The sequence below is a fragment of the Antechinus flavipes genome, chromosome 1 (assembly GCF_016432865.1).
Source record: "Antechinus flavipes isolate AdamAnt ecotype Samford, QLD, Australia chromosome 1, AdamAnt_v2, whole genome shotgun sequence".
Taxonomy (NCBI): Eukaryota; Metazoa; Chordata; class Mammalia; order Dasyuromorphia; family Dasyuridae; genus Antechinus; species Antechinus flavipes.
In genome coordinates, this window is record NC_067398.1 from 470,207,783 (window position 1) to 470,232,912 (window position 25,130).

Below are 25,130 nucleotides of genomic sequence, written 5' to 3' on the forward strand. Positions count from 1 at the left end.
GAAGGAATTAGAATAGGTAATGAAGATAATAGAATAACTGAGCAAAGTTACATCTGAGGTACAGTAAAAAAAAAAAAAAAAAAAAAAAAGGTGGAGAGAGCACTATATTTAGAGTCAGAAGACTCAGTTTTAAATCTTGCCCATGCTACTTACTGCCCTGTCACTCTGAGCAAGTCATTTCCCCACTGTTTCTTCAATTGTAAAAAGGCAAAATTGTAGCTACATTTCCCTATATAGCTGCTGACTTTGATAAAACAATACTGCTATGCAATAGTTTTATTCCATTTCTAACTTCTTATTTTATGTAACCTCAAAATGAGGTCTTTCTCATTATATCATCCCTAAAAATTCATCCCTGTTAAAATTACAGAAGTCACCAAATCTTTGATTTTGACTTAAATGTTTTATCAAACTAACTTCCTTGAATATTTTTTAAAAATCAATAGATGAATTGGATTTGATTACACAATGTCTAAAATTATTTGGGGCTCTAAATCTTACGATCCTATGGAATCCTATAATAAATTTTGTTTCTTCTGTAAAATCAAGTTAAATTAGTCTTCATAGACCTAAAGACCCAGGGGGGAAAGTAGCCATCATTATATTTGTGAAATTGACATCTACTTATTCTTACATTTGACAATCCATAAGGGTGGATATTGCCTTGGAAAGCAGAGAGAAGATTTTCATATCATTAACCCTACCTAGCTAGTCCTCTGTTACTAATTGTCTTAAGACTCAGAAAGGTGGGAGATTCGATCCCAAAATACACTAGAGATACCACCAACACTGCTACTCTACCTCTCTAGTCCTAGACTCAGTTTTAACACTGGCTTCTAACAAAATTTAGAATTAGACATTCCATGGATCACAACATAGTATTTTCATCTTTTTTGTTGTGATTTGCTTGCTTTTTGTTTTCTTTCTTATTTTTCCTTTTTGATCTGATTTTTCTTGTGCAGCATGATAATTATGGAAATATGTAAAGAAGAATCGCACATTTAACATATATTGAATTACTAGCTGTCATGGGGAGGTAATGGGAGGAAGAGAGGGAGAAAAAAAATTGGAACACAGGGTTTTTCAAGGATGAATGTTGAAAATGATCTTTGCATATATTTTGAAAATAGAAAACTATTAGTTTTAAAATATAGAGCCAGCTAGGTAGTTCAGTGGATAGAGCACCAGCTCTGAAGTCAAGAGGACCTGAGTACAAATTTTACCTCAGACACTTAACACTTCTGGGCATTGTGATCCTGGGCAACTCACTTAACTTCAATTGCTTCAGAAAAAAAAAAACATATAGAGAGATATATAGTGAAATAAAATAAAAATTTCTTTCTGTTCCTAAAAAAAAAAAAACTCACCACATAGCATCTTCTCATCTATCATTACTTACATGTCATTAATTGACACAACATGTTTACAGGCAAATAGTCATAAGATAATTTGAAGAGGAAGAGAGTTGATATTCATGGGATCATGAATGCTTCACAGACAATATGTGTCTCACAGAAAAACAAGCATTCCAAAAGATATAGGAACATAGGTATGGCAGGAATGAAAAGACAATTTATCTGAAAGAATAGAGATGAGAGATGAAATATCAAATATACAGATTACCTAGAACTCCTGTTTGCCTGGAACATAGAGTGCTCAAAATAGAATAATGTAAAATAAGGCTCAAAATGCAAGATAATAACAAACTGAGGAAGGCCAGACTGAAGAACTTGTATTTTAATATAAGCATTGGGGAGCAAATGAATAAGAATAAATTTTATCTTACAGCTATCACTAAGATTTGATGGGCCCTAATTAGAACATGATTCTGGTAGGCTATACATTATTTAAAAAAAAAAACAGGATGGGCAAAGGAAAAGGCAATATCACTAAGTCAATAAGCATGTATTAAGGACCTACTAGTTATTTGGTAGCATTGTACATCAAACAAGTTTAGTTGGTTATTATAATTTTTATTATTATTATATTCTTGTAATTATTATTTATTATTACATTTTAATAATAATTATTATTATTACTATATTCTCAAAGAGGACCAAAATAACATCACTATGTTGGTCATGGTAAATTGTATCTGACTGCTGATCAGACCAATTAGGCAAACATATGTTTGGCATTCAAACCACATAACTAATCTATCAGAGTTGTGTCCTTTGCAATATGCTTGGCAGTTCAACTTAAGAAAGGACCTCAGTATCCAACACTTTATCTTGCCAGGTGATTTTCAGCATCATCCTAAGACAATTCATTATCCTCTTCTGAAAATCTGTCTTCCCTGTTTCCATAGTAAATTTATGGTTGGGTTCTTTCTCCTTTTCCTGTGTGTGTGTGTGTGTGTGTGTGTGTGTGTTTCATGAGAACTATTAGTGTAAGTACCTCTAATCCTGGGATGGGGACATAGTGCCTCTACCTTCACTTCAGCTATCCCCTTTGACCTGGAACCCCAAATCCATAGCTCCCTTCTCCTGCAAGTCCCCACAGTCAGCAATGTCCCTGCCCCACAACCTCCACATCACTGGATATAGTGCTTCCTTCTCACCATATATCTGTAGCACAGCTAGGACTGGCGTTCCTAATAATTGAGTCTTCTGGATTCACTTGATGCTGAAGGCAGATAAAAGTTCCTGTGGTTCGGACTGAGGCTTCCTCTGAACTCAGCAAGTCCCAAGGGTCCCCACTTGCAGTTTCTATGGAGCTAGCCTGCAGGCATTTGCACTTCACACCAGTTAAATCTTAGTCCTGGGGTCTTCCTTCTTGTGGTCTTCATGGGTTGTCCCAGAAGGACCCCAATTCTGCCCCAACTCTTATTTTTCACCTGTATATGTTCACTCTGAGGTGCAATTTTGTTTTGTTTGTGGGGAAAATTGGGAGAGCTTAATTTTTTTTGACCTACTCTGACCTATTCTTCCCAGAATCCTCTTGAAAGAAGTCATTAAAATAATTGATCATGCATTGTTGGTGGAGTTGTGAACAGATCCAACCATTCTGGAAGCAATTTGGAACTCTACTCAAAAAGTTATCAAACTGTGCATACCCTTTGATCCAGCAGTGTTTCTACTGGGCTTATATCCCAAAGAGGTATTAAAGAAGGGAAAGGGACCTGTATGTGCAAAAATGTTTGTGGCAGCCCTTTTTGTAGTAGCAAGAAACTGGAAACTGAATGGATACCCATCAGTTGGAGAATGGTTGAATTAATTGTGGTATATGAATATTATGGAATATTATCGTTCTATAAGAAATGACCAGCAGAATAAATACAGAGAGGCTTGGAAAGACTTACATGAACTGATGCTAAGTGAAATGAGCAGAACCAGGAGATCTTTATACAACAATACTACATGATGATCAATTCTGATGGACATGATAATCACCTGATGAATGATCCTCTCTTCAACAATGAGAGGATCCAAATCAGTTCCAATTGATCTGTAATGAACAGAACCAGCTACATACAGAGAAAGAATACTGGGAAATTAATATGGACCACAACATAACATTTCCACTCTTTCTGTTACTGTTTCCTTGCATTTTTGTTTTTTTTTCTTCTCAGGTTATTTTTACCTTCTTTCTAAATCCGGTCTTTCCTGTGCAACAAGATACTTGTATAAATATGTATACATATGTTCTATTTAACATATACTTTAACATATTTAACATGTATGGAACTACCTGCCATCTAGGGGAGAAGGTGGGGGGAAGGAGAGGAAAAGTTGGAACAGGTTTTGCAAGGGTCAGTGTTGAAAAATTCACCCATGCATATGCTTTGTACATAAAAAGCTATAATAAAAAAGTAAATTTAAAAAACTTAAAACTAAAAAAAAATTTTTAAATTATCTTCAAAATGTCAAGGAACCAGTAAAAGGAAAGACCATTTTCGATGCGATCCTCACTGAGAAGTTAATAGTTGCTGGGGTGGGAATGATGGAAACATTCAAATAAAGTGACCAATCTCTCCTAGATTTTGTGATAGATAAGGTTAGAAAGCTGGGATATAGTATAGCATTGACTCTGGATATTGGGCAAGGAGACTTCAAAAGGTTCAAAGAAGAGATAGATGAAGTAGATCTTACAAAGGACAAAAATTCTATGAATGAATAAAAATAAGCATTTATTTAGTATTGACTGTGTCAAAGCTCTGGGGACACAAATAAAAAGATGGGCTACTTCTTGATCTTGGGTAACTCACACTTTAATTGGGAAGGAAATATAGAGGTTTCACCTGTAGGGTAGATGAAAAGACCTAGAAATCAATCTCTTACTTGTCAAATTCAAAAACCTTTTCTCAATCCCCATCCTACTTAACTTTTCCTGCCTTTTGACAAGGCAGTTAGGGTTAAATGATTTACCCAGGGTCACACAGGTAAGGTCTTAAATGTCTGAGGATATTTTTGAACTCTGATTCCCCTGATTTCAGGACTGGTGCTCTATCCATTGCACCATTTGCCCCTACTTTTTAATGTTGTTAACTACTTTCTTTTTTTCTGATCTTTTCCTCTCTAGGTTTTCAGGACACTACTTTCTTCTGGTTTTCTTTCTATCAATCTGACTCCTCTTCCTCAGTATCATTCAGTGGCTCTCTAATCCAAATCATCTTGATAGCCACAGATATACCAAAGGACTTTGTCCTGGGATCTCTTCTTCTCTATGACCACATACTCTTTTATTTGATCTCATAACTCTCATAGATTCAATTATCAGCTCTAGACTGATGTAGTTTTGCAGCCCTAACCTCTTTGCTGAATTCACCTCCAGTGTCTAACATCTTCGACTGCCTATTAGATATCTTGAATATCCTTTAAACATCTTTAACTCAACATATCAAAAACTAAGCTCATTACCTTTTTTCCCTAGGTCTTCTTTAAAATTTCCCTATTACTATATTAAGCAGTTGTGCCAAACTCAAAGATACATATCCTTGAAGGTGCACACTGACTTAGAAAATCACAAATTAATAGTATCTACATTTATATTTTTATTTTATTAAATATTCACCAATATCATTTTAACCTGGTTTGGACAGCACTAGGAATTTGTATGCCCACTTGTTAGCAAACTCACTATCTTTACTGCCAAAGATACCATCATATCAGCACTTACCCACGTTTACAACCTAGTTGTCATTCTCAACACTTCACTTTGTCTCATTCCTTATTCCAAATTGTTCCTAAATCCTATTGATTTCACCTTTACAATATTCTTGAGTAGATCACCCTCTTTTTCTTTTCTGACATTTTCACTACCCTGATGCAGATCTTCATTATCTGATATCCCAAATATTTCAATCTTATTGGGTTTGTCTCCTAATCACATCTCTCCTCATTTTGGTCTATATTCCATTCAAAGTAGTCTTCTGGAATTGCATTGTGATCTTGCCACCCCATACTCAGTAAAATCAAGTGCTTATTATTTCAAGAACCAAATATGCAAATATTATACAAAACCCTTCATAACCTGGCTCTCCCTTCTTTTGTTTCTTTTCACAGTTCTTATACTTTATACTCTCCCAATCAATTCAGTCAGGCTACTTGTGACACTGACTTCCTTATTGTTCCTAGATCACTACTCCAGGCACTTTCACAGGCTCTCCTTTATCTACTCCTCCTGGCTGCTTTCAATCCCATCTAAAAACCCACCTTTTACAGATGGCTTTTCGTAGCCCCTTAATTCTGTCTTTTGACTTATCTTGTAATAGATTGTATATAGATGTTTGCATGTTGTCTCTATCAGACTATAAATTCAAGAGTAGAGATTGTCTTTTTTTGTATAGTTAGCACTTAGTATGATACCTGACACACATTAGAACTCGGTAAGTGTTTATTGACTGATTGAAATCCTAAAGATTCTGTGGGCAGATCAGATAGTAAGGTCAGAGGATCCTTAGGCTGCAGACACAGGCTAAATGGTGTTGCCCAGGGTTTGAAGGATATAGAAACAAGAAAAATAATGAGTATCAAGAGACCTTAAAGATGTAGTAGCAATAAAATGGGAACGTCTATTAGTTTTCTATCTTTCTTTAGTAAGCTGGTGACTCACCCAACTGGTATGAGTACTCAAGTCTATTCTACAGGGGAAGGAAGTAAGGAAACAGCAGAACTGATAATGAAACCTGGCCTACTACCATAGGAAGACTTGAAGTGAGTCTGAATCTAGCAAAGCAGGAATTCTCTTCCTCACAGGGAAGTGGGAAGGGGAAAGAGTAGAAGTTGGATGAAAATAGAGGAAGAAAAAAAGGGAAGACTTTAGCAGGAAGATTGTGGGAGAGCTCTTAATGTAATTCATTCTGCTAGCCCTGAATGGCTTCTGGATGGATAGGGCAGGTAATTCGTATTGGGGAAGTTGATTGAGGAAAAACAGGAAATTCCTGAGAAAAAAATTCTAAAGATACAATGATAATCACGTTAGAAATGTGACTTGTCCAAAGAAGTTGATATGAATGCGCAGCCAACTTATCAAATTAAATTTTGAAAAGATACGTAAAAAGGATAGAAACAAAAGATACTGTGAAATAATGCCACGAGTGCTAGAACTCAAAATGATCCTAATTTGAAGAAGAAAATTTAGGTCGGATGGAATCGCTTTTTGAGTTGGATGGAACAAAACTCACTGAACTACAGAAGGCAGAGAGCTATTTATTCATTATGTTGCTTTTGTTTCCTTTGCCAAGGATAATGATCTGGAAATGAAAGAACAAAAATCATTAGCAAGGAACTGATACCTAAAACTAAGGGGAAAAGGAGTACCTAAATGCCTGACCCAAATGGATCACATTCTCCTGTACTTAAACAAATGTATGCTGTAAAATATTCGGGGAAATCTAAAAGGTTATGGAAAATAAAAAAGGCACCACAAAGAGACAGCACAGTTTAATTAATAAGAGGTCAGGTCAGACTAACCAGTAGGTTAAGTTGGTAAATCAGGGGAATTGTCATTGTATTTTACTAACATTTTAGAAAATACTTAAAATTTAGAAAATGATAAATTTATATATTGTCTTAAGTTTTTCAAAGTGCTTCACATATATTCATTTCTTTATTTCCTTACCAAAAACTATCATCCCCATATTACAAATGGAGGGAGAAAACAAAGGCTAAGAGGGTTTAAGTGTCTAAGGTCCACTTTTGAATTCAGGTGTTCCTGATTTCAGGCCGAGTGCGCCACCTAGTTGCCAAAGCATAAAGATGTCCTGGTAGAAACTGGAGAAATGTGGGAACTTCCTCTACTAAAATACTTAAAACAGCTCTGCACAAAGAAAATATAATACAATTAAGTGGATTTGGAACTACTCAAAGAATAACGTTTAGTAACATCAACTTTACTTGTCCTTATATATCCTTCATATTTTTGTCAATGACATGGAAAAAATTGCCCAAGTTGCCTGGGTGCCTATAGCATTTGTATGGCTCATACCTAAGAGAGAAAGCTCATGTCTTGGATGACAGTCAAAATCCTATAGAGCCACTACAGACCAGAATAATGGGGTAAAGGGAGGTAAGATGGAATTCCAATAGGGACATATAGAAATTCTGCCCACTTGGAAATACAAAATGATTTCACATCTAAAAGATGAGGGAAAAATGTTAGAGGTTTGTTCTTAAAATTTTAAGCTTAGGATATTAGTGCACTGCAATATCACTAAGAATGAACAGTGTAATTGATCAGAGAAATGCAAATTAAGACAACTCTGAGATATCACTACACTCCTGTCAGATTGGCTAAGATGACAGGAAAAAACAATGATGAATGTTGGAGGGGATGCGGGAAAACGGGGACATTGATGCATTGTTGGTGGAGTTGTGAACGAATCCAGCCATTCTGGAGAGCGATCTGGAATTATGCCCAAAAAGTTATCAAACTGTGCATACCCTTTGATCCAACAGTGTTTCTATTGGGCTTATACCCCAAAGAGATACTAAAAAAGGGAAGGGGACCTGTATGTGCCAAAATGTTTGTAGCAGCCCTGTTTGTAGTGGCTAGAAACTGGAAAATGAATGGATGCCCATCAATTGGAGAATGGCTGGGTAAATTGTGGTATATGAATGTTATGGAATATTATTGCTCTGTAAGGAATGACCAGCAGGATGAATACAGAGAGGCTTGGAGAGACCTACAAGGACTGATGCTAAGTGAGATGAGCAGAACCAGGAGATCATTATACACTTCGACAACGATATTGTATGAGGATGTATTCTGATGGAAGTGGATTTCTCTGACAAAGAGACTTAACTGAGTTTCATTGGAGAAATGATGGACAGAAACAGCTACACCCAAAGAAGGAATACTGGGAAATGAATGTGAACTATTTGCATTTTTGATTTTCTTCCCGAGTTATTTTTACCTTCTGAATCCAATTCTCCCTGTGCAACAAGAGAACTGTTTGGTTCTGCAAATATGTATTGTAGCTAGGATATACTGCAACATGTTTAGCATATATAGGACTGCTTGCCATCCTGGGGGGGGGGGGAGGAGGGAGGGAGGGGAAAAAAACGAAACATAAGTGATTGCAAGGGATAATGTCGTGTAGAAATTATCCTGGCATGGATTCTGTCAATGCGAAGTTATTATTAAATAAAATAAAATTTATTATTAAAAAAAAAAAAAAAAAGAATGAACAGTGTAAGGTACTAGCTGAAAAGGTAACTGATCATTTTTAATGATTCTCTATCGTATGAATTGCTTTATTCACTCTACAAAAGCCACTTTATTTGGAAGTCTAAAGAAATATTTTTTTCCTCATGAATGCTTCCTGGCTAACCCAAGTGGCACGTTAAAAGTAATGCACAAACTTTACTCAAGTGATAACCTGACTAATGACATTTGAACTGAGAGCTGCATATTAAACACAGACCATGTGCTCTATTGTATCAAAGCATTTTAATTTAAGCTATTTTGAGTCCAACAAAATGATTCCCTAGATTTCAGTAAGCCATCTGTCAAAATTACATTGTTTTTACAAGTCCTGAATTGTTTTAAATAAATTACTATTGCCAAGGAGCCTGGCACAGTGGAAAGGCCATTGGTTCTGAAGTCAGTGGACCTAGATTCAAGTTCTGAATGAACTCGAATAACATGCTTAACCTCTCTGGGTCAAGTCAATATTTATTGAAGGTCTATTATTTGACAAGTACTGTGTTATTAGGAGATGAAGGGGAAGGGAAAGGAGAAGGAAGGAAAGGACACAAAGATAGAACAGTCCTGTCTTCAAAAAGCTTTCCACTTTAATGGGTGAATACAACATCCAGACAACTGTGTATAAAGTATACCTACAGGATAAACTGGAGATCAGTCATCTCAGAAAGATGACAATATTAAGGGAAATCAAGTAAGGCTTCTTGCAAAAAGTAGAATTTTATCTGACATTCAAAGAAACCATGAGTCAGAGATGAGGGAAAATACAGGATGGATGATGCCTAGTGAAAATGGGAGTATCCTAATCAGTAAAATTAGGGGATTGTGCAAGTTTCTGGGGGTGCTAGGTGGCACAATGATTAGAGTATTGATCCTGAAGTTAGAAATCAAAGTTCAAATCAAAATCAGATACTAGTTGTGTGACATTGGGAAAGTCACTTAATCCTGAACTCTACTTACTTCAATTTCCCAGCTATTAAATGACCTGCAAAGGAAAACTACAAATCACTCCACTATCTTTACAAGGAAAACCCCAAATGGAGTCATGAAATGGACACAATTGAATATATGATCTAGATGTGATTCTAAGAAGTTCTAAAAACCCAATCACATGATTCCCACTGCTTCAATTTAGAGGTGTCTCTTCTTAATTGCAGTACTTAAATTTCTTGTGAACATAGCAAAATTGTTTCATGACCCATTTTGCCTTTGTAGTTTTTTTCTTCTTCACAACTGCATTCTAAACTCTGTGAGAGTATGACTTTGTATACTCCTTTATATCTCTCTTAGCAACAAATAATCATCTTAAATCTCCTACAGGCAAGACAGTATCTCTCAAAATCCTGAAGTGGGGAAAGGGAAAAGGAAACCAGCATTTATCAAATTCTTAGCTCTGTGCCAATGTCTATGTTACATGGCCTATAAACACTATTCTCATTCAATCATCACAACAACTCTAGAAAACATTTTACTAATGAGGAAACTGAGGCAAACTAAAGCTCAAGTAATTTGTCTATGGTCATATAACTAGTAAATGCTAGAGGGCAGATTTTGACTGTCTTTCCCAATTTTAGGCCCTAAACTCTAGCCCATGTAACCATCTCGTTTACCTACTTTATACATAGTGGATTTAATATTTGTCAATGCATTGTGTTAGGAAGGATATCAAAGGAAAAGGATGCAGAGGAACCCAACAAGAAACTCTTATCTAAAATAGCTGTCAACTGACTGAAGAATTACTGAGATGGATTCATCATTGGAGAAGAAATCTTAGTATACACAAAACAGTTAATTGATACCATTTACCATAATATGTGGAAGCAAAAGGCCAAGAAAGACTCCAAAAATTGGGAGTACCATGATCTATTTTATTTCTCTGACTTTAACTGATCCCACATATGTATTTCCCTGGATGTCTTGTGTGAGTCCTTAGCTGCTGCACGAATGCAATTTTTTTAAATTACTTATTAAGCATTGATATATGTTCAAACCAGTACTTTGAGCTCTAAGAATATAAATAGAAGGTGGTTTCAGCTATAAACTAGTTTAAAAAGTCCTTTGATATTTAAGGATTGAAACGCAAAGTAATAGATGATATAACTTTTTTTTTATTTTCACTAACAAAATCTTAGTTTTTTGACAATTTAACAATGGTGAGGATTTCTAGTGATGGTGATAACTTTCTTTTGCTAAGTCTTCAATAACAAGACAACATCATAACAGGTAAGTTTTTTAAATGCTGTCTGATTTGGAAACAGAGGTAATTTGAGGAAAGTCATTACAGGGTTCTTGGGTTGATCTACTCTTTCATGTCATTTGGTCAGCAGTTGCTGTTGGTGTTGACAGCAGAGGACTCTTTTCCCAAATGATCTCCCCTAGTTAAAGCTATCGATCCACTCTTCTGCTAGACTGAACCTAAGGTATTATCATAGCAGGGATTCTCAACAGTAACAACACGTGCCACAGATTTTGCCTAGAGATTCTCTGCTAACCCTAACGGAGCTAAATTCAATACCTTATTTCTAGGGAAAGTTCCCCTATCTGGGACACTAAGATCCAATAGAAAGAATTTATTCAAAAAAATCACATACCCCAAAAAGGTCATGGGATAGAAAAAATAGCTCTGTATTTACTTTCAATAAAAGAAGAACTAGAAAAAATAATAGTTATCCATATGCTAGGGAATGGTGGTACATAAATACAATAGAATATTACTTTGAACAAATCATGACTGAGAATAGAGAATCATAAAAAGACTTCTATGAAATGATGCAAAATAAAACATAATTTTATGAACCAGGAACCAGGAAAACAATGTATACAATGACTACCACAAAATTAATGGCAGAATAAAATACAAGAGCAAAACTAAATCTTATAAATTATGAAAGTTATGGGAAGACAAATCCCTATAGGAGATTGTGGATGTGAAACAGCATATGATAGCAGACTTGGATGATTATGTCGACAAATTCTCTTTTACATTGTTTGTAATGTAAGGGACATCTATTTTAAAATGCAGATGATATAAAAAGCAAAATTGTAAAATGATACCTAAGATCACATTCATGAATATATGCATAAGAAAACCTTGATTATTATTTAACTTCATATAGAGATAATCACCACAACCTTTCATCAAGTTTTATTATTTTTCCCCCCATTGGTGATATTCTTTAGAGGTAGAGAACACTTTTAACTAGAGCCTTTGAAACTAAACAGGCTAAATAACCTCACAACTTTCCTGCGAAACAAGGTTTTCCTTGAGAAAAAAAAAGGATTCTGATTTGTAGATTCAATAAGGTCTAAAAAACATAGTTAGAAATGTAAATGTTTTACAAAGAATTTTAACTAGAGCCTTTGAAACTAAACAGACTAAATAACCTCACAACTTTCCTGAGAAACAAGATTTTCCTTGAGGGAAAAAAAAGCATTCTGATTTGTAGATTCATTCAATAAGGTCTAAAAAATCTAGCTGAAAATATAAATGTTTTAACAAAGAAAGATGATTGTACAGGTTTATCATTATTTTCTTTAGCAAATACCCACAGGAAATGTGAAGGCTTTATAAGCTTAAATAAAACTAAAAGAATGCCCACATAACTGGAAAAAAATGGGGCACAGTACATCTTTAGTTTGCCTTCACTGGCAAAGACACTTCAACAACTTTTGTATTGCTGGCTTCAATCGGTGAAGAACACAGAGCTTCATATGTTTTCATAATTATGGTAATAGACTATAGAACTAGCATCTGACATGACAGTGGAAACAGTTGAAGGGTTATGGTCACCATCATGACCTGGAGAGATAAGCCCCAACTCTGCTTTGCATAAATGGTGAAGATACTGTTCAAATTCTGTGTGGATTCCAGCCTCTTGGACCTCAGCAGGTTGGCTGGCACTCAGACCTTCCCTGCAGGCCAGGGCCTCTGCAGGAGGAGAGGGTTGACTAGATCCTGGCTGATGCTGCATCTGAAAACCATGGACACTGCTCCCAGCCTGGGGGGAGCCCGTGGGACCACGGTACATATGCAGAGGGTTGGAGGGACCCATCAGGCCTTGCAATGAGTGTGCCAGGGGTTCCTGCATGTGTCTGTGGTGCACAGGACCTGAGTGAGAGTCAGGATGTGCAGAATACTCAGAGGCTACAGGATAGCTATAGGGTCCTGGCTGGCAGTCTCCTTGGAGTGAGGAGGGGAAAAAAGCTGCATCTGGCTCCATTCCATCCATGGGAGAAGCCTCCGGGGTAGGCAAATTGTAACTGTCAAACTGAGAGGCCGGACCTAAACTCTGGCACTCGCGGTAGTGTCCCATCTGAGGAGGTAGCACCCCCTGGCCCTGGTGGTAGGCCTGCTCATGAAATGGCAGTCCCAGGCTGTCCACACACACTCTGCCCTCTGGATCCAGCCCTGAGCCCAGGTGCTCAGGAAGGTTGTGAAGGAAGCCACTCTCCACCCGCTTCAGCCTCTTCACCTGCTTCCTCCTCCGAGGCCGGTATTTGTAATTGGGGTAGTCCTGCATGTGCTGTACTCGAAGTCGCTCAGCCTCCTCCACAAAGGGCCTCTTCTCGGCCAGAGGTAACGCCTTCCAGGACTTCCCTGCCAACATTAACGAGCAAAATTAATCTTATAAAGTCACAAATCTCAAAACTGATGATAGCTAATATGCAGTAGAAAGAGCATTTGTTCTAACATCAGTAACACTGCATTCAAACCAGAACTTGGTCAAACTCTGATGCAGTTTCTCCTCTGAAAAATGAGAATTTGGGACTAAGATCAAGGTTTCTCAAACTCTTTCCACCCAAGAAATTTTTACATAACCCTAATTATATAAATAAATATGCAAATCAAACATTTAGTGATAATAAATCATAATTTAACAATTCCCACATTCCAGTTACAAGACCTTATATGGATTTGAGAATTAAGAAACTGGGAACTAGATGACTTTTAACACTATTATCTTAGGACGTCAGAGGTCATCTAAGACCAATAGCAGAACCAGAATAATAATCTCCCTTTTCATAATATATCCTAAAACAAAGGGTATTTCACCCTGTATATTGTGAGAGTTTCATTCTATTTGGGGATCACTAATCATGAAAACATTTTTTAAAAATCATATCTAAAGCAGCTTCACTAAAAGGTATTGTTTGTAGAATAGTTGTTACTACTTCTGCTTCTGTAAGGAATCAAGTTCAAGACTTCTTCTATAAAAGGGACTTGGTCCTTTATTATGTCCTTTCTTTAGATGTCCTTCAATATCATCAGGTGAATGATTTGGTGATACTCAAAAGATATCACCTTTTGGAAGCTACCACAAGCCAACAAAGTCCATAATGACACGCACACTCCTTTCCTTAAAGGGTTCATAAAATTATGACCTCAAGAGATTTTAATAATAGATTCTCATAAAAAGTCATCTTTTACTTCTCTTCTTTCCCTTAGAAACAGAATAAAATAGGAAAATAACAATATTGTATGACAGTGAAGCAACTTTAGTAACATATATCCCAGGATTAAGGTGTCTAAATCATTGGTCTAGCTTTCAATCAAAACAATCTGTCAAGTATTTGTTAAACTCCTAATTATGTGATAAACTAGGGGAGGAGGAGGTTTACATACTTAAGGGAAAAGATAAAACCTCTTGTTGTCCTCAAAGATATAAATGTAGACAATATACATATGTAAATTAGTACATACAAGATAAATACATAGAAAATGGTAGATAATCCTTGGAAAAGACACTAATAGAGTTGGAGAAACAGGAAGAGGGTTTCTCCAGAAGGAGGTGTCACAGAGCTGAGACTTAAAATTGGGGAAGCTAAAAGACAATGTTAGGAGTGAGAGTATTCAAAGGTTCAGAAAGAGTTTAGAGCTAGAAAAGGGAAGAATTCAAGTAGGCCAGTTGTCAAAGCCAAACCATAAAATGTATGGAGGGAACTAATACATTTAAATATATGGATGAAGTAAGGTTATAAAGAAGTTTAATCAAAGGAATTTATATTTGATGACAAAAGTAAAATAGACTTGGAGCTGTTGAAGTTTATTAAGTAGAGGGCTGACATGAGCTGACCTATTCAATAGGTACTTCATTTTGATAGCTCTGTAGAAGATGGATCAGGAGGGAGATCAATTAAGAGACTATTTCAAACAGTCATGGCAAGAGGTGAGCCATAAGGTTCTGAACCACCGTTGTGGTTATGTGTATATGGGCCATGTTTGAGAATAGTTGTAGTGAAAGAAATTATAAGCCTGGATAACTGACTAGATTATTGGGGGTGGGGGTGGGGAGGGGAGGGCGCGGAGGAGTACCATGAAAGAGATCAAAAGTGTGACAACAAAAAAAAAATGCAATTCTGGACAACCAAATGGATGGTGTTGCCTTTGATAATAATAGAAAAGTTCAGAAAAAGAAGGGGAAGACAAGTAGTTCTGTTTCGGACTTCTTAAGTTTGAGATGACTGAATTCCTTTGATAGAAATATCCAGACTTGTTGATGTGAGACTAATGTTCAGGAGATTAAGGATGGATACATAGTCTGGGAATAATATGAATAAAGACAGTAATTAAGGCTCTAGAAGCTTATGAAATCACCATGAGAGATACTATAGAGAAAAAAGAAAATCATTTGGGCTTAGGAAAGAACCTTGGGGGAGGTCAGAGGGAGGGAAAACCCATACAGTTTTGTTACTGGGGTCCTAATCTTTAGTTGGGGTTCTCTTGTCAAGGATCCGGTTTCCTTCTCCAATTCATTTTACTGATGAGGAACTGAGACAAAATTCAATGACTAAGATATTTATACTGAAAGACTACATTTGAACTGAGAAAGATGTGTATTCCTGACTTCAGGCCTGGTGTTCTATCCACTGTTATCAACCAGTGGCCCCATAGTCAACGCAATGGAGATTGCTATAAATACAGATATGGCAAAGAATAGAGGAGAGTGAGTTGGAGGAGAGAGGGAGTTAGAAGAACTAAAACTATCTGATCATTCCCATAACTGTAATGCTTATTTAAGGACCTCCCATTTCTATAGGAAAGATAAGTTTTAAGTTCAAATTGACATTGCTTTGAGCAACTTTTATGTAGCTAACCCCCTAAAGGAAATAAATTATGAGACTACATTTTTCTACTTCAAAAATCATTTCCCTATGCTCACAGTCTTTCCCCCATTCTCTTCATGGGTAGTAGCCTCCACCATTGTAAATAGCTTAACAATACTCAAGTGATTCCTGGAATGAAAAATTTCAGAATACCAATTCCACAAAAATAATATCACTATATGTCACTTACAGGGGACAGGGGGCATGGTATATTGGAAAAAGGTTTTGCTAAACTAAGAAAACCAGTAAAAGTAATCCATTCTGCTTTATATACTCCCAAAGAGGCTACAGAGAGAAAGGACACATACCTACAAAAATGTTTAAACTGTATTATTTTTTGTAAAAAGAATTTGAAAGAAGTGAGTACCCAGAAATCAGACAAGTAGCTAAACAAATGAGTATAATGGAATGTTGTTCCCAATGAGAAACAATGTAAAGTATAGATTCTGAGAAGCCTCAAAAGACTGATAGGAATTTAAGAATGAAGTAAGCAGAAGTATACAGATTATAATAATGTAAAGAAAAACAATTCTGAAAGCCTTAAAAACTCTGTTCTATTAAATGATCAATTCATGATTCCAATATACTGATGAATCCTATTTCTTCCGCAAAAAAAAAAAAGGTAAAGGACTAGAAATACAGAATCAATGCATATTTATTAACCCAATTATGTGTCAGGCACGGAATAAATAAGTAATTAAATATAGGTAGCTTGAGAAGGCAGATGCTGGCAGTTGAGAGATAAAAAAAAAAGGTAGAATGTATTGAGTGGTGACTGACTTTGTATTTTGAAGGAAGAAAGAGTGTTTAGGAGAAGCAGGACTGGGCCAAAGCTAAGGGGGAAAATGTCCACTGAATTTTGAAAAAACCACAAAAGACTTTTTTTGTGAAGGCAGCTAGGTGACAACAGTTATAATGTTGAACCAGTCAGAAGATCTAAGTTCAAATCCTACCCTGATCAATTACAAGTCATTAAGTCTCTTTCTACCTCAGTTTCCTTAACTGTACAATCAATCTAAACAACATTTATCTTCCCCCGGTTGTAGTGAGGATCAATTGAGATAACATCTGTAAGGTGTTTGCAAACCTTAAAGTACTATGTAATGTGCTACCTATTATTAAAAGCTCAATGAAAAAAAATTTATTTTATCCTAGAAGCATAGTGGCTTCCACTAGAATAAATATTGAGTAGGTAACTAAAAGAGATCTTCAATTAAGGAAAAATCACTTTTTGAGCTAAGTGTAGGGTACTGAAATGGAGAGACTGAAGGGAGAGACAGGAAGACCAATTAACATGTTATTTTCATAACCTAGATCACAGGTAATAAAGTCCTGAACTATAATGAAATCTAAATCTATGAACATTCAAACAACAAAAATGTTCCATGTTCTTCTAATTTTCTAGCCACATGCCTCTTTATATGTATCCTGACTCCAGCTTGGTAAGAGATGCAAGACATTGGTCCATATCTAACCTCCACCACATTGCCCTCAAGTTTTCCCAGTAACTTTCATCAAATAATGAATTCTTATCCCAAGTCCATATGCCTATCAAATATATGGTTATTGTATTTTTTTGATATTATAATGCGTATGTGTATTCTGTTCCAGTAAGCCACCCTTCCACTTCTTAGACAATACCATACCAGTCTTGACTTGCCTTATAATACAATCCAATATCTGGTACTGCTTAACCTCCTTTCTCTACAGTTTTTCCTCACTGGTTCTTTGATTTTCTTGATTCTACTTCTTTCAAATTCAATAAAATTGATTATAGTCATTTATTAGAATGGCATCAAATGTAAAAATCAGCATAGATAAAACTGTCATTTTCGTTATATTGACCCTGAATATCTATGAACAGTGGATAGTTCTCCAATTATTCCAACCAATTCTATCTATGCAAAAAGTTTTGAGGGCGTGACTGAACAAAAGTTGTTGTATATGATTATGTTGAAATATTACTATATTACTGTGTTTTAAGAAATGATGAACTCGGAGCATCTAGTTGGTGGAGTAGAGTGAGTATCAGCCCGAGGTCAGGAAGACCTGAGTTCAAATTTGACCTCAGATACTTAACACTTCCTGGCTGTGTGATCTTGGGCAAATCATTTAACCCCAATTGTCCCAACCAAACGAGATATATATATATATGGTGAACTCAATGATCTTAGAAAAACATGGAAAGACTTACATGAAATAATAATGAAACAAGCAGAATCAAAGGAACTTTGCATATAGTGACAGCACTATTGTTTTAAGAACTTCTTTGAGTGAAACCATTTTGACTTCTACATACCAAATTAACTACAAAGGATATGTGAATAAAAATGCTATATGTACCCAGAGAAAGAACTAACAAACATATACTTATTTGTTCCTAATGGAAACCATGGGGAAGACCAAAAAAAAAAAAAAAAAAAAGGGGGGGGGGAGAAAAAATTAATTATATATACTATATATATATATAATATATTCATTATATATGTAAATGTTATAGCAAATTATACATATAGATTTTCAGTTTCGTGTGTATTTATTAGGCTACATAACAGAAATGGCTTATTTTATCCCATAAATTAGAGATAAAATAAATTTTAAATTTTTAAAAAGACACTATATGAGCCAATTCACCTCTGTGACCATTATTTTTCTCATTAAAAAAAAAGAAAATCTGTTGATAAACATTTATAAGAGCCTACTATGTGCCAGGCACAGAGAGCTAAATTCTGAGAATATGAAAACAAACAAATAAATAAATAAAATTTCGGCCCTCAAAGAATTTACATTCTAATAGTGGAAGACAATATATAAAAATTACTGAGGTGGAGTATCTGGCTGGGGGGCATGAAGACAGACTTCCAGAGAAATAAAAATATGGCAGATCCAGAGGTCTTTCCCCCCCACTCCCCTCTCCATTCCCCCCCCCCCCCCCCCCGTTCAAAAAGAAACCATCCCTAGTTGGAGTGGGACTGAGGATCCTTCCCAAGTATGAATTCTCAGCTGAAGTGGTATTTCAGGATGAAGAGTTTGGTTTGGGGATTAAGAATGAGAGTAAAATTCTAGCCAATTGTCTTTTGCTTTCTTTGAATCCCCAGGCCTCAACAAATTACAGACATATAAATTCTTGCTGACTATTTTTAAAATTTACTACCAATTTGAGGTTTTTTTTTTTTGTGAGGAGTGCTACATAAATATGGCCTTTTAAAAACCGTATCTTGTTTCTCACAAGTTCAAAGCATTGAACAATATGAGGTTCTAACCAGAGGCATATTTGAATTCAGATAGTGTAGTTTGGAACAAAAGCCTCCTAATTGGTCTCCTTGTCATGCCAAACCATCCTACTCTCAAAAGCCTCTCCACTCACGAGGATTCCCCCATTTTTCTATTCCAGGAAAAAAACACCTGAGTCAGGCTGTCCCTATTCGCTCATAGACCAAACTCATAACTTGTCATCTTACAACTCTAATTTCAAATCTTCCTCTAAATCCCTAGAAAAATGTTAAGCCTCAGTTCCACTAACAATTCACACTTTAGCAGAGATCAGCTATAGCCTGAGTCCATTAAGGTAAGGGATGAATACCCTAAAGAAGAAAAGCTGGGAAAGGGCTCCAGGAAGAAGAAAAGGGCACTAAGCAGAAAAAGCGGCTAAGGACCCAAAGACAAATGCTGCCTGCTTCATATTTTTGTCCATGACTTACTGAGGCCTTCTTTTATCAAAATTTTTCTCTAGGAAGAGTTCTTTCTCTAAATTACCCCCTTTCTATCAATTCCCAAAGCACATTTCCTCACTTTGTAACAAACTTAATTGATAATTTCTAATACATATTGCCTTGCATAATTATCCCAGCTAAAGCTGGAATAGGCCTTAGGGGCCCTCTAGGCCAAACCCTTTTAAAAAGTAGGAAAGAGAGGCAGAAAAAAAAGGTTAATTGCTTAAAGAATAGAGACAATAATTGGGTTCAGCTCTTCCGGAATTCAGGGTAGAGCCAATAAAATTCAACCTTCTACTAAGTCTCCAGTCAAGTAGTCTTTCCTTTGTATGCATCTCTCAGCCAAAAAATATCCTCTACACACCTATTTAAGATGAGTATTAGCATATTAAAACTTCAATCACTAAACACAGTTAGACCTTAATCCCCCTTTCCTTTTATTATTCTAATACCTAAAGTCCCAAAGTTTTGATTCTTCATAAACTGGACTCACCACCAAATTAAGAAGATGTTTTGTGAAACAGAATCAGAGCTGAAGAAGCTTCAAGCCCCATGCATCCTTCTCACTCCTTCAATGAACAGATGAGGCCCTTTCTAGAGGTCCAAGGAAGGGAAGTGGCTTATCCAAATTTTACGAGATTCAGATCCAAGACCACTAATTATCTTTCCACTATACAGAGCAGTCTCTAGAAATAGCTCAGATATCTTTTCCCCTAAATTCCAAATCAAAGAATCTAAGAATATCAAAGATGGAAGGGACTTTCTCAAAATTCATCTAGACCAAGTTAGAACTGAATAGGACCTAATTAGTCCCTGACAAAGAATCAACCTGGTCTCTCAAGACTTTTTCACAAATATGGGCAGCCCATTCTCCTTTGAGTCGACTACAGTTGTTAGTAAGTTTTCCTGTTCAAACAAAAATCTGTCTCTTCTGCTAGACTTCAGTCCTCTCAGCTCAGGCCAAAGAAGTCTAAAGGTATTTAATATAACATACAAGCTCTTGAAAGAATTGAAGACAACTCTCACATGTTCTCTTTTCTACTAAAGAATATTTCCCAGGTACTCTATATAGAGAATAGGATAACATAATTTTTTGAGCCTTTCCCTTGGTCTTTAGTTCTTTTTCTTAATATGCAAAATAGTAATAAAGAACGTCTGCAGGTGGTTAACTTTTTTAAAAGGAAATTTCCTATTTTGTAAAATAGGTTTATAATTTTGTTTTATGCTTTGTAGCAAAAGACTAATAAATACAAACACAAATACAAATAAAGCCATATGAATTTATGCAAAACAGCACAACATTATATCGTAGTCATATTGACTGTCTATGCAATATATATTCTCCTGTCTTGAGTCATCTTCCCAATACTCCATGCTTTTGCACTATCAACCCCCTATGCCTAGAATAATCTCCCCTTTGCTTCCTTATCAATGCTTCAGTTTCTCTGGCTTCCGTCAGCACTTAGTTCAAATGTCAGCTAAGGGAGGCCTTTTCTAGTTTGCCTAGCACCTAGGCATGTTTTCTCCTGTCTAAAGCATATGTCATGGTTATTTTCATGTTTTTTCTCTCCTTTAGAACAATTTTTTTTGCCTGTCTTTGTATCCCCAGAGTTTAAAACACACAGTAAATGCTTAATACATGCATACTGCTTGACTGGTATGTCAGTGTTCATACAATTGGTTGATTATCTGAGGAAAGACTTAAAAATCCTGATTTTTCTATCCCAAAAGGCCAGTCCACTAGCAGCTAAACAGGTGTCAAACTCAAAACCCAAGGGCAACCTCGATGGCCATATTAAAATGTAAGAAAATATTTAAAAGAAATAAAAATACAATACAACATAATGTTAATTTGTGGTCCTCTTAGTCAAAATGGAGTCAGAAGGAATCTGCTTCAGTTTAACTTGGACACCATAGCACTGCACCAGCTTTCTAATCAGCACAAGCAAAGTATCTTTCATAGTATTTTAAAAATAAAAATAATCTCTTCAGGCAATTGTAATATAACGTGGCAAAAAGATTTCAGAATGTTTTTTAACAAAAGTAATGCAAGACCATTGCATTCGCAGTATTTCTATGGGAGAGACCTTGGAGATCATTTTATCTAAATCCTTATTTGACAGTTGACTTTCTTTCGGTTAAACAGCTTTAAGTTAGTGGCAATGGTTGATCTAGAGCCTAAATATTCCTGGATTCTGGACCAGTGCTTTTCCATCACAAAATACTACTTTCACAACATACCAGTCTATCTTCCTCATTTCAGAATCACTGAGGAGGTTTTAAAACTATTTTGTAACATCTCCCCATCTCCCTGGAGGAGGAGGAAGAGGAGGAGAAAAAAGAAGCAGCAGCTAGAAACTGGTACATATTTATCGTGGTCTTCCTCAAGAAGAAGCCAGAAACCGATACTTATTTATCCTGATCTTTAGGAATTATCCAACTCTCTAGATCAAAAACAAACAAACAAACAAACAAAAAGCCAACCAAATTAAAAACCCGGAAAAAGTGCTAGGGACTGAACCTGTGATTGCAGCGAATTAGGTTACTCTGAGGAGAGGATGCTTTTTTCTAAACAAAGTAGATGAGCACCTTCTCCATAATTCATTACCTTAGAGTAATGGGGCTCAATTACGAGGTAAAGCAATCTACTCAAGGTTAATTAACCCAGTAGGAGCCATGGTCTTAACTTGAACTCAAGTCTCCCGTTCCCCAGGAATATTCGCTATCCACTACACTTATACCGATGCGGCCTCTAATTGTAGAAGGTTAACCATAAAATAAAGGTTAGCGTTTTAAACACACAGCTGCTTCCACACAGTACCGGCAGAAAACTGTCTTAGATCGTGTTGTGTGTGTGTGTGTACAGACACACAGAGAGACGATGTGGTATCTCCATAGCAGCCTGTAACAATTTAAATTTGTAAACAAGATGAAACATTTTTAAATAATTTTATCGTCACCACTGACCAATCGTTTTTAATCACCAATGTGGCAAACTCTCATCTCTCAACTTCTCACTAAAGAAAACTTGTATATTGAATTCATCTTCCTACTACTGCTTTTGTTATAGACAGATTTATCTTTAAAGCAATTTTTATCAAATTGCCCGACCCACCGGAATAATTACTTAAGAGAATCACCTTAACAACTTATTTGTAACATTTTTAACAACTTCTTAACAACTCATTTCTAACCTAGACATAAGAGACTGTACTTATGATTATATTTTTAAAAGATACATCAGCCTCTACTCTCTAACCTCTACCAACGTCTTCAAGAACTTTTTCTACAATGTATCCTCTAGAAGAATCGTTGACTTTTACATTTAAAGGCTAAGTGATTTGAGAGACAGTGGCATTTTAACCCCCGAACTTCCTGGTTCTGAGATCAACAATCAGGTCCACAGAGCCAAACTGTTGTTAAACCTGGATTTACTCTCAGTAACCACTTTTCAGCAATGAAAGTAAGGTTATTAAAAGCTATAATTGACATAGATGCGTATTCAGGTTTTCCCTGTGGAGAGGACCTCTTAAGAAGATTGTGGTCCCATTAAGCTGAATTTTCCTTTCTTCTCCTTCCGCCCTCCACCACCACCACCATCCCTCATATAATCAGCGCGGTGCCATTAGAGAGTCAATTAAAAGAGAAAAAAAAAAAGTTATAGGGACACTTGTGGACAAGCCACTGAATTAAAATTCAAAGTCCTCTCAGAGTAATCTCTACTTTCTTTGATCCTTGTCATAGACTGGAGACTTCTTCCCCATACCCTTAATACTTCTGGTTTTCGCTGTAAATGTTCAGAGCCCCACTCACCCAGCATCTTGCTTAGCTCGGCGTTGTGCAGGTCCGGATTCTGCTGTGCCAGCCGCTTGCGCTCGTCCTTGGCCCACACCATGAATGCGTTCATGGGTCGCCGGATGCGGGACTCCCCTTTGCCACGGCCCGCAGGCCCAGCAGCTGCAGCAGTCGCGCTGCCTCCGTTCCCTGCACCTGCACCGGACTCGTTCTTGACCTTCATCTCCCCTAGGGGGCTCAGAGACTCTGCCCATGGGCAGGGGCCCATTCCGGCCATCATCACGGGCAGTGCGCACCTGGTTTGGCTCTGGTCGTCACTAGCATACCCCGCATCCGGGCTGCTCATGGCTCTCCTGCTCAGACCTCGCGACCCGCACCCCGCCCCGCCCCCACACCTCAGTCTCGACCCGAAGGTTTCCTCAGTGGCGGGTCCAAGGTGGGAGGAGAGCGCGGTAACCTACGGGAATTGATGATCTATCTGGATACCCTGAATCCCAGAAAAAAAGTCCAAGCCACACCACCTAGAAAAGCCACAAATTTACACCGCCCCACTGGGTAAGCCCTCCTCCTAGCCGCTCCCCTTTCTACATCCACACGACCAATGGGTCTCCGGAGGCGGGGCGGCTCCCACGAGGTGTCAAACTCCCCTCCCTGGCCTGCGGGAGCAACCTGCGCAGTTGCTCGAATTTTACCTAGGAGCTGGAGGTTACCTGAAGTGCAAGAACTGGATCCCCCTGGACCTGGTTGGTCTCTGGACGATAGGACATATTGCACTCCTGGTCACCTCTGATGCATACCATTGACCTAAAATGGGGGTGCTTAATCTGAGGAAGCATGTGTTTATTTCTTTAAATACTTAACTGCATTGAATATAATTGATTTTCTTTATAATAGCATGCATTTTATTTTATGGTTATAAAAACTTTTTTTTTTTTGAGAAAGGATTTATAATTTTCACCAAAGTGCTAAAGGACTCATGATACAAAAAAGACTACCCCAATAAGAGACCCATATCCTGACAAGAAGGAAGAGTTTCTGACTGAAATTTCCCCTAGTCCTAACTCTTGTAAATATGTCTGAGCCCCAAACCAGTTAAGGAAGTAACATAACCGGTACCTTTCTCAAAAACAAAACAAAACAAAATAAACAAGCAAAAAAAAAAAAAAAACTTAAGTCTTAGTATTAATTCCAAGATGGGTGGTGTATAGATAAAGTGCCCATCCTGAATTCAAATTCGGAAAGACCTGAGTTCAAATCCAGTTTCAGACACTGAACTAGCTGTGGAACCCTGGACAATTCAGCAACTTTTTTGAGCCTCAGTTTCCCTGCCTGTAAAGTAGAGAAAATAATTAAATCTATGTCTTAGGAGTGTTGAGATAACACTTGTAAGGTGCTTTATATTTGCATACTTCCAGGTGCTACATAAATGCTGTTTTTTTAAGTTTATTTCAAAATTCTGTAAGTCACTAAAATAACATTCCTTACGTCAAGTTACTTTACCAAATCAAATAAATAATTGACATATACATGAAAAGCTTAGGACTTATGATAAAAAATTGTCATAATTAAATGAATTTAAAATTGACCATATGTAAAATTTACTAGGGATATAAAAACTTCAGCTTATGCAAAACACAGCTCCTTATTTCTTCCCTTTTCCTTCCACGAGATGTCAGAGGTTGTTCGGGGATGGAATGGTGCCCCCACTATATTCCTCTCTAGGAATTTGGAAAGAAACCTTCCAGGGTCCGAGACTTCCCAGTTGCAGTATGCTGTTATTACAAAGACTTCCACAAGGCTCTCAGTTCCGCTTCGAACTGGGTACTGATTTTTCTGCCTCCAAGTCATCCCATACACTACTAATTCTAGGCT

At 36.8% G+C, this 25,130-nt stretch overlaps 1 protein-coding gene across 1 annotated transcript; it reads right to left on the reverse strand.

The window, feature by feature from the left end:
- Window positions 1-10,731: 10,731 nt before the first annotated feature.
- Window positions 10,732-23,764, reverse strand: LOC127543866 (transcription factor SOX-17-like). The gene is made up of 2 exons (XM_051970188.1): window positions 23,277-23,764; window positions 10,732-13,243 (listed from the first exon to the last, which is right to left on the reverse strand). Exons 1-2 carry the CDS (start codon window positions 23,602-23,604, stop codon window positions 12,354-12,356), a joined length of 1,218 nt encoding a protein of 405 aa, XP_051826148.1. The 5' UTR covers window positions 23,605-23,764; the 3' UTR covers window positions 10,732-12,353.
- Between the last annotated feature and the right edge of the window lie 1,366 nt (window positions 23,765-25,130).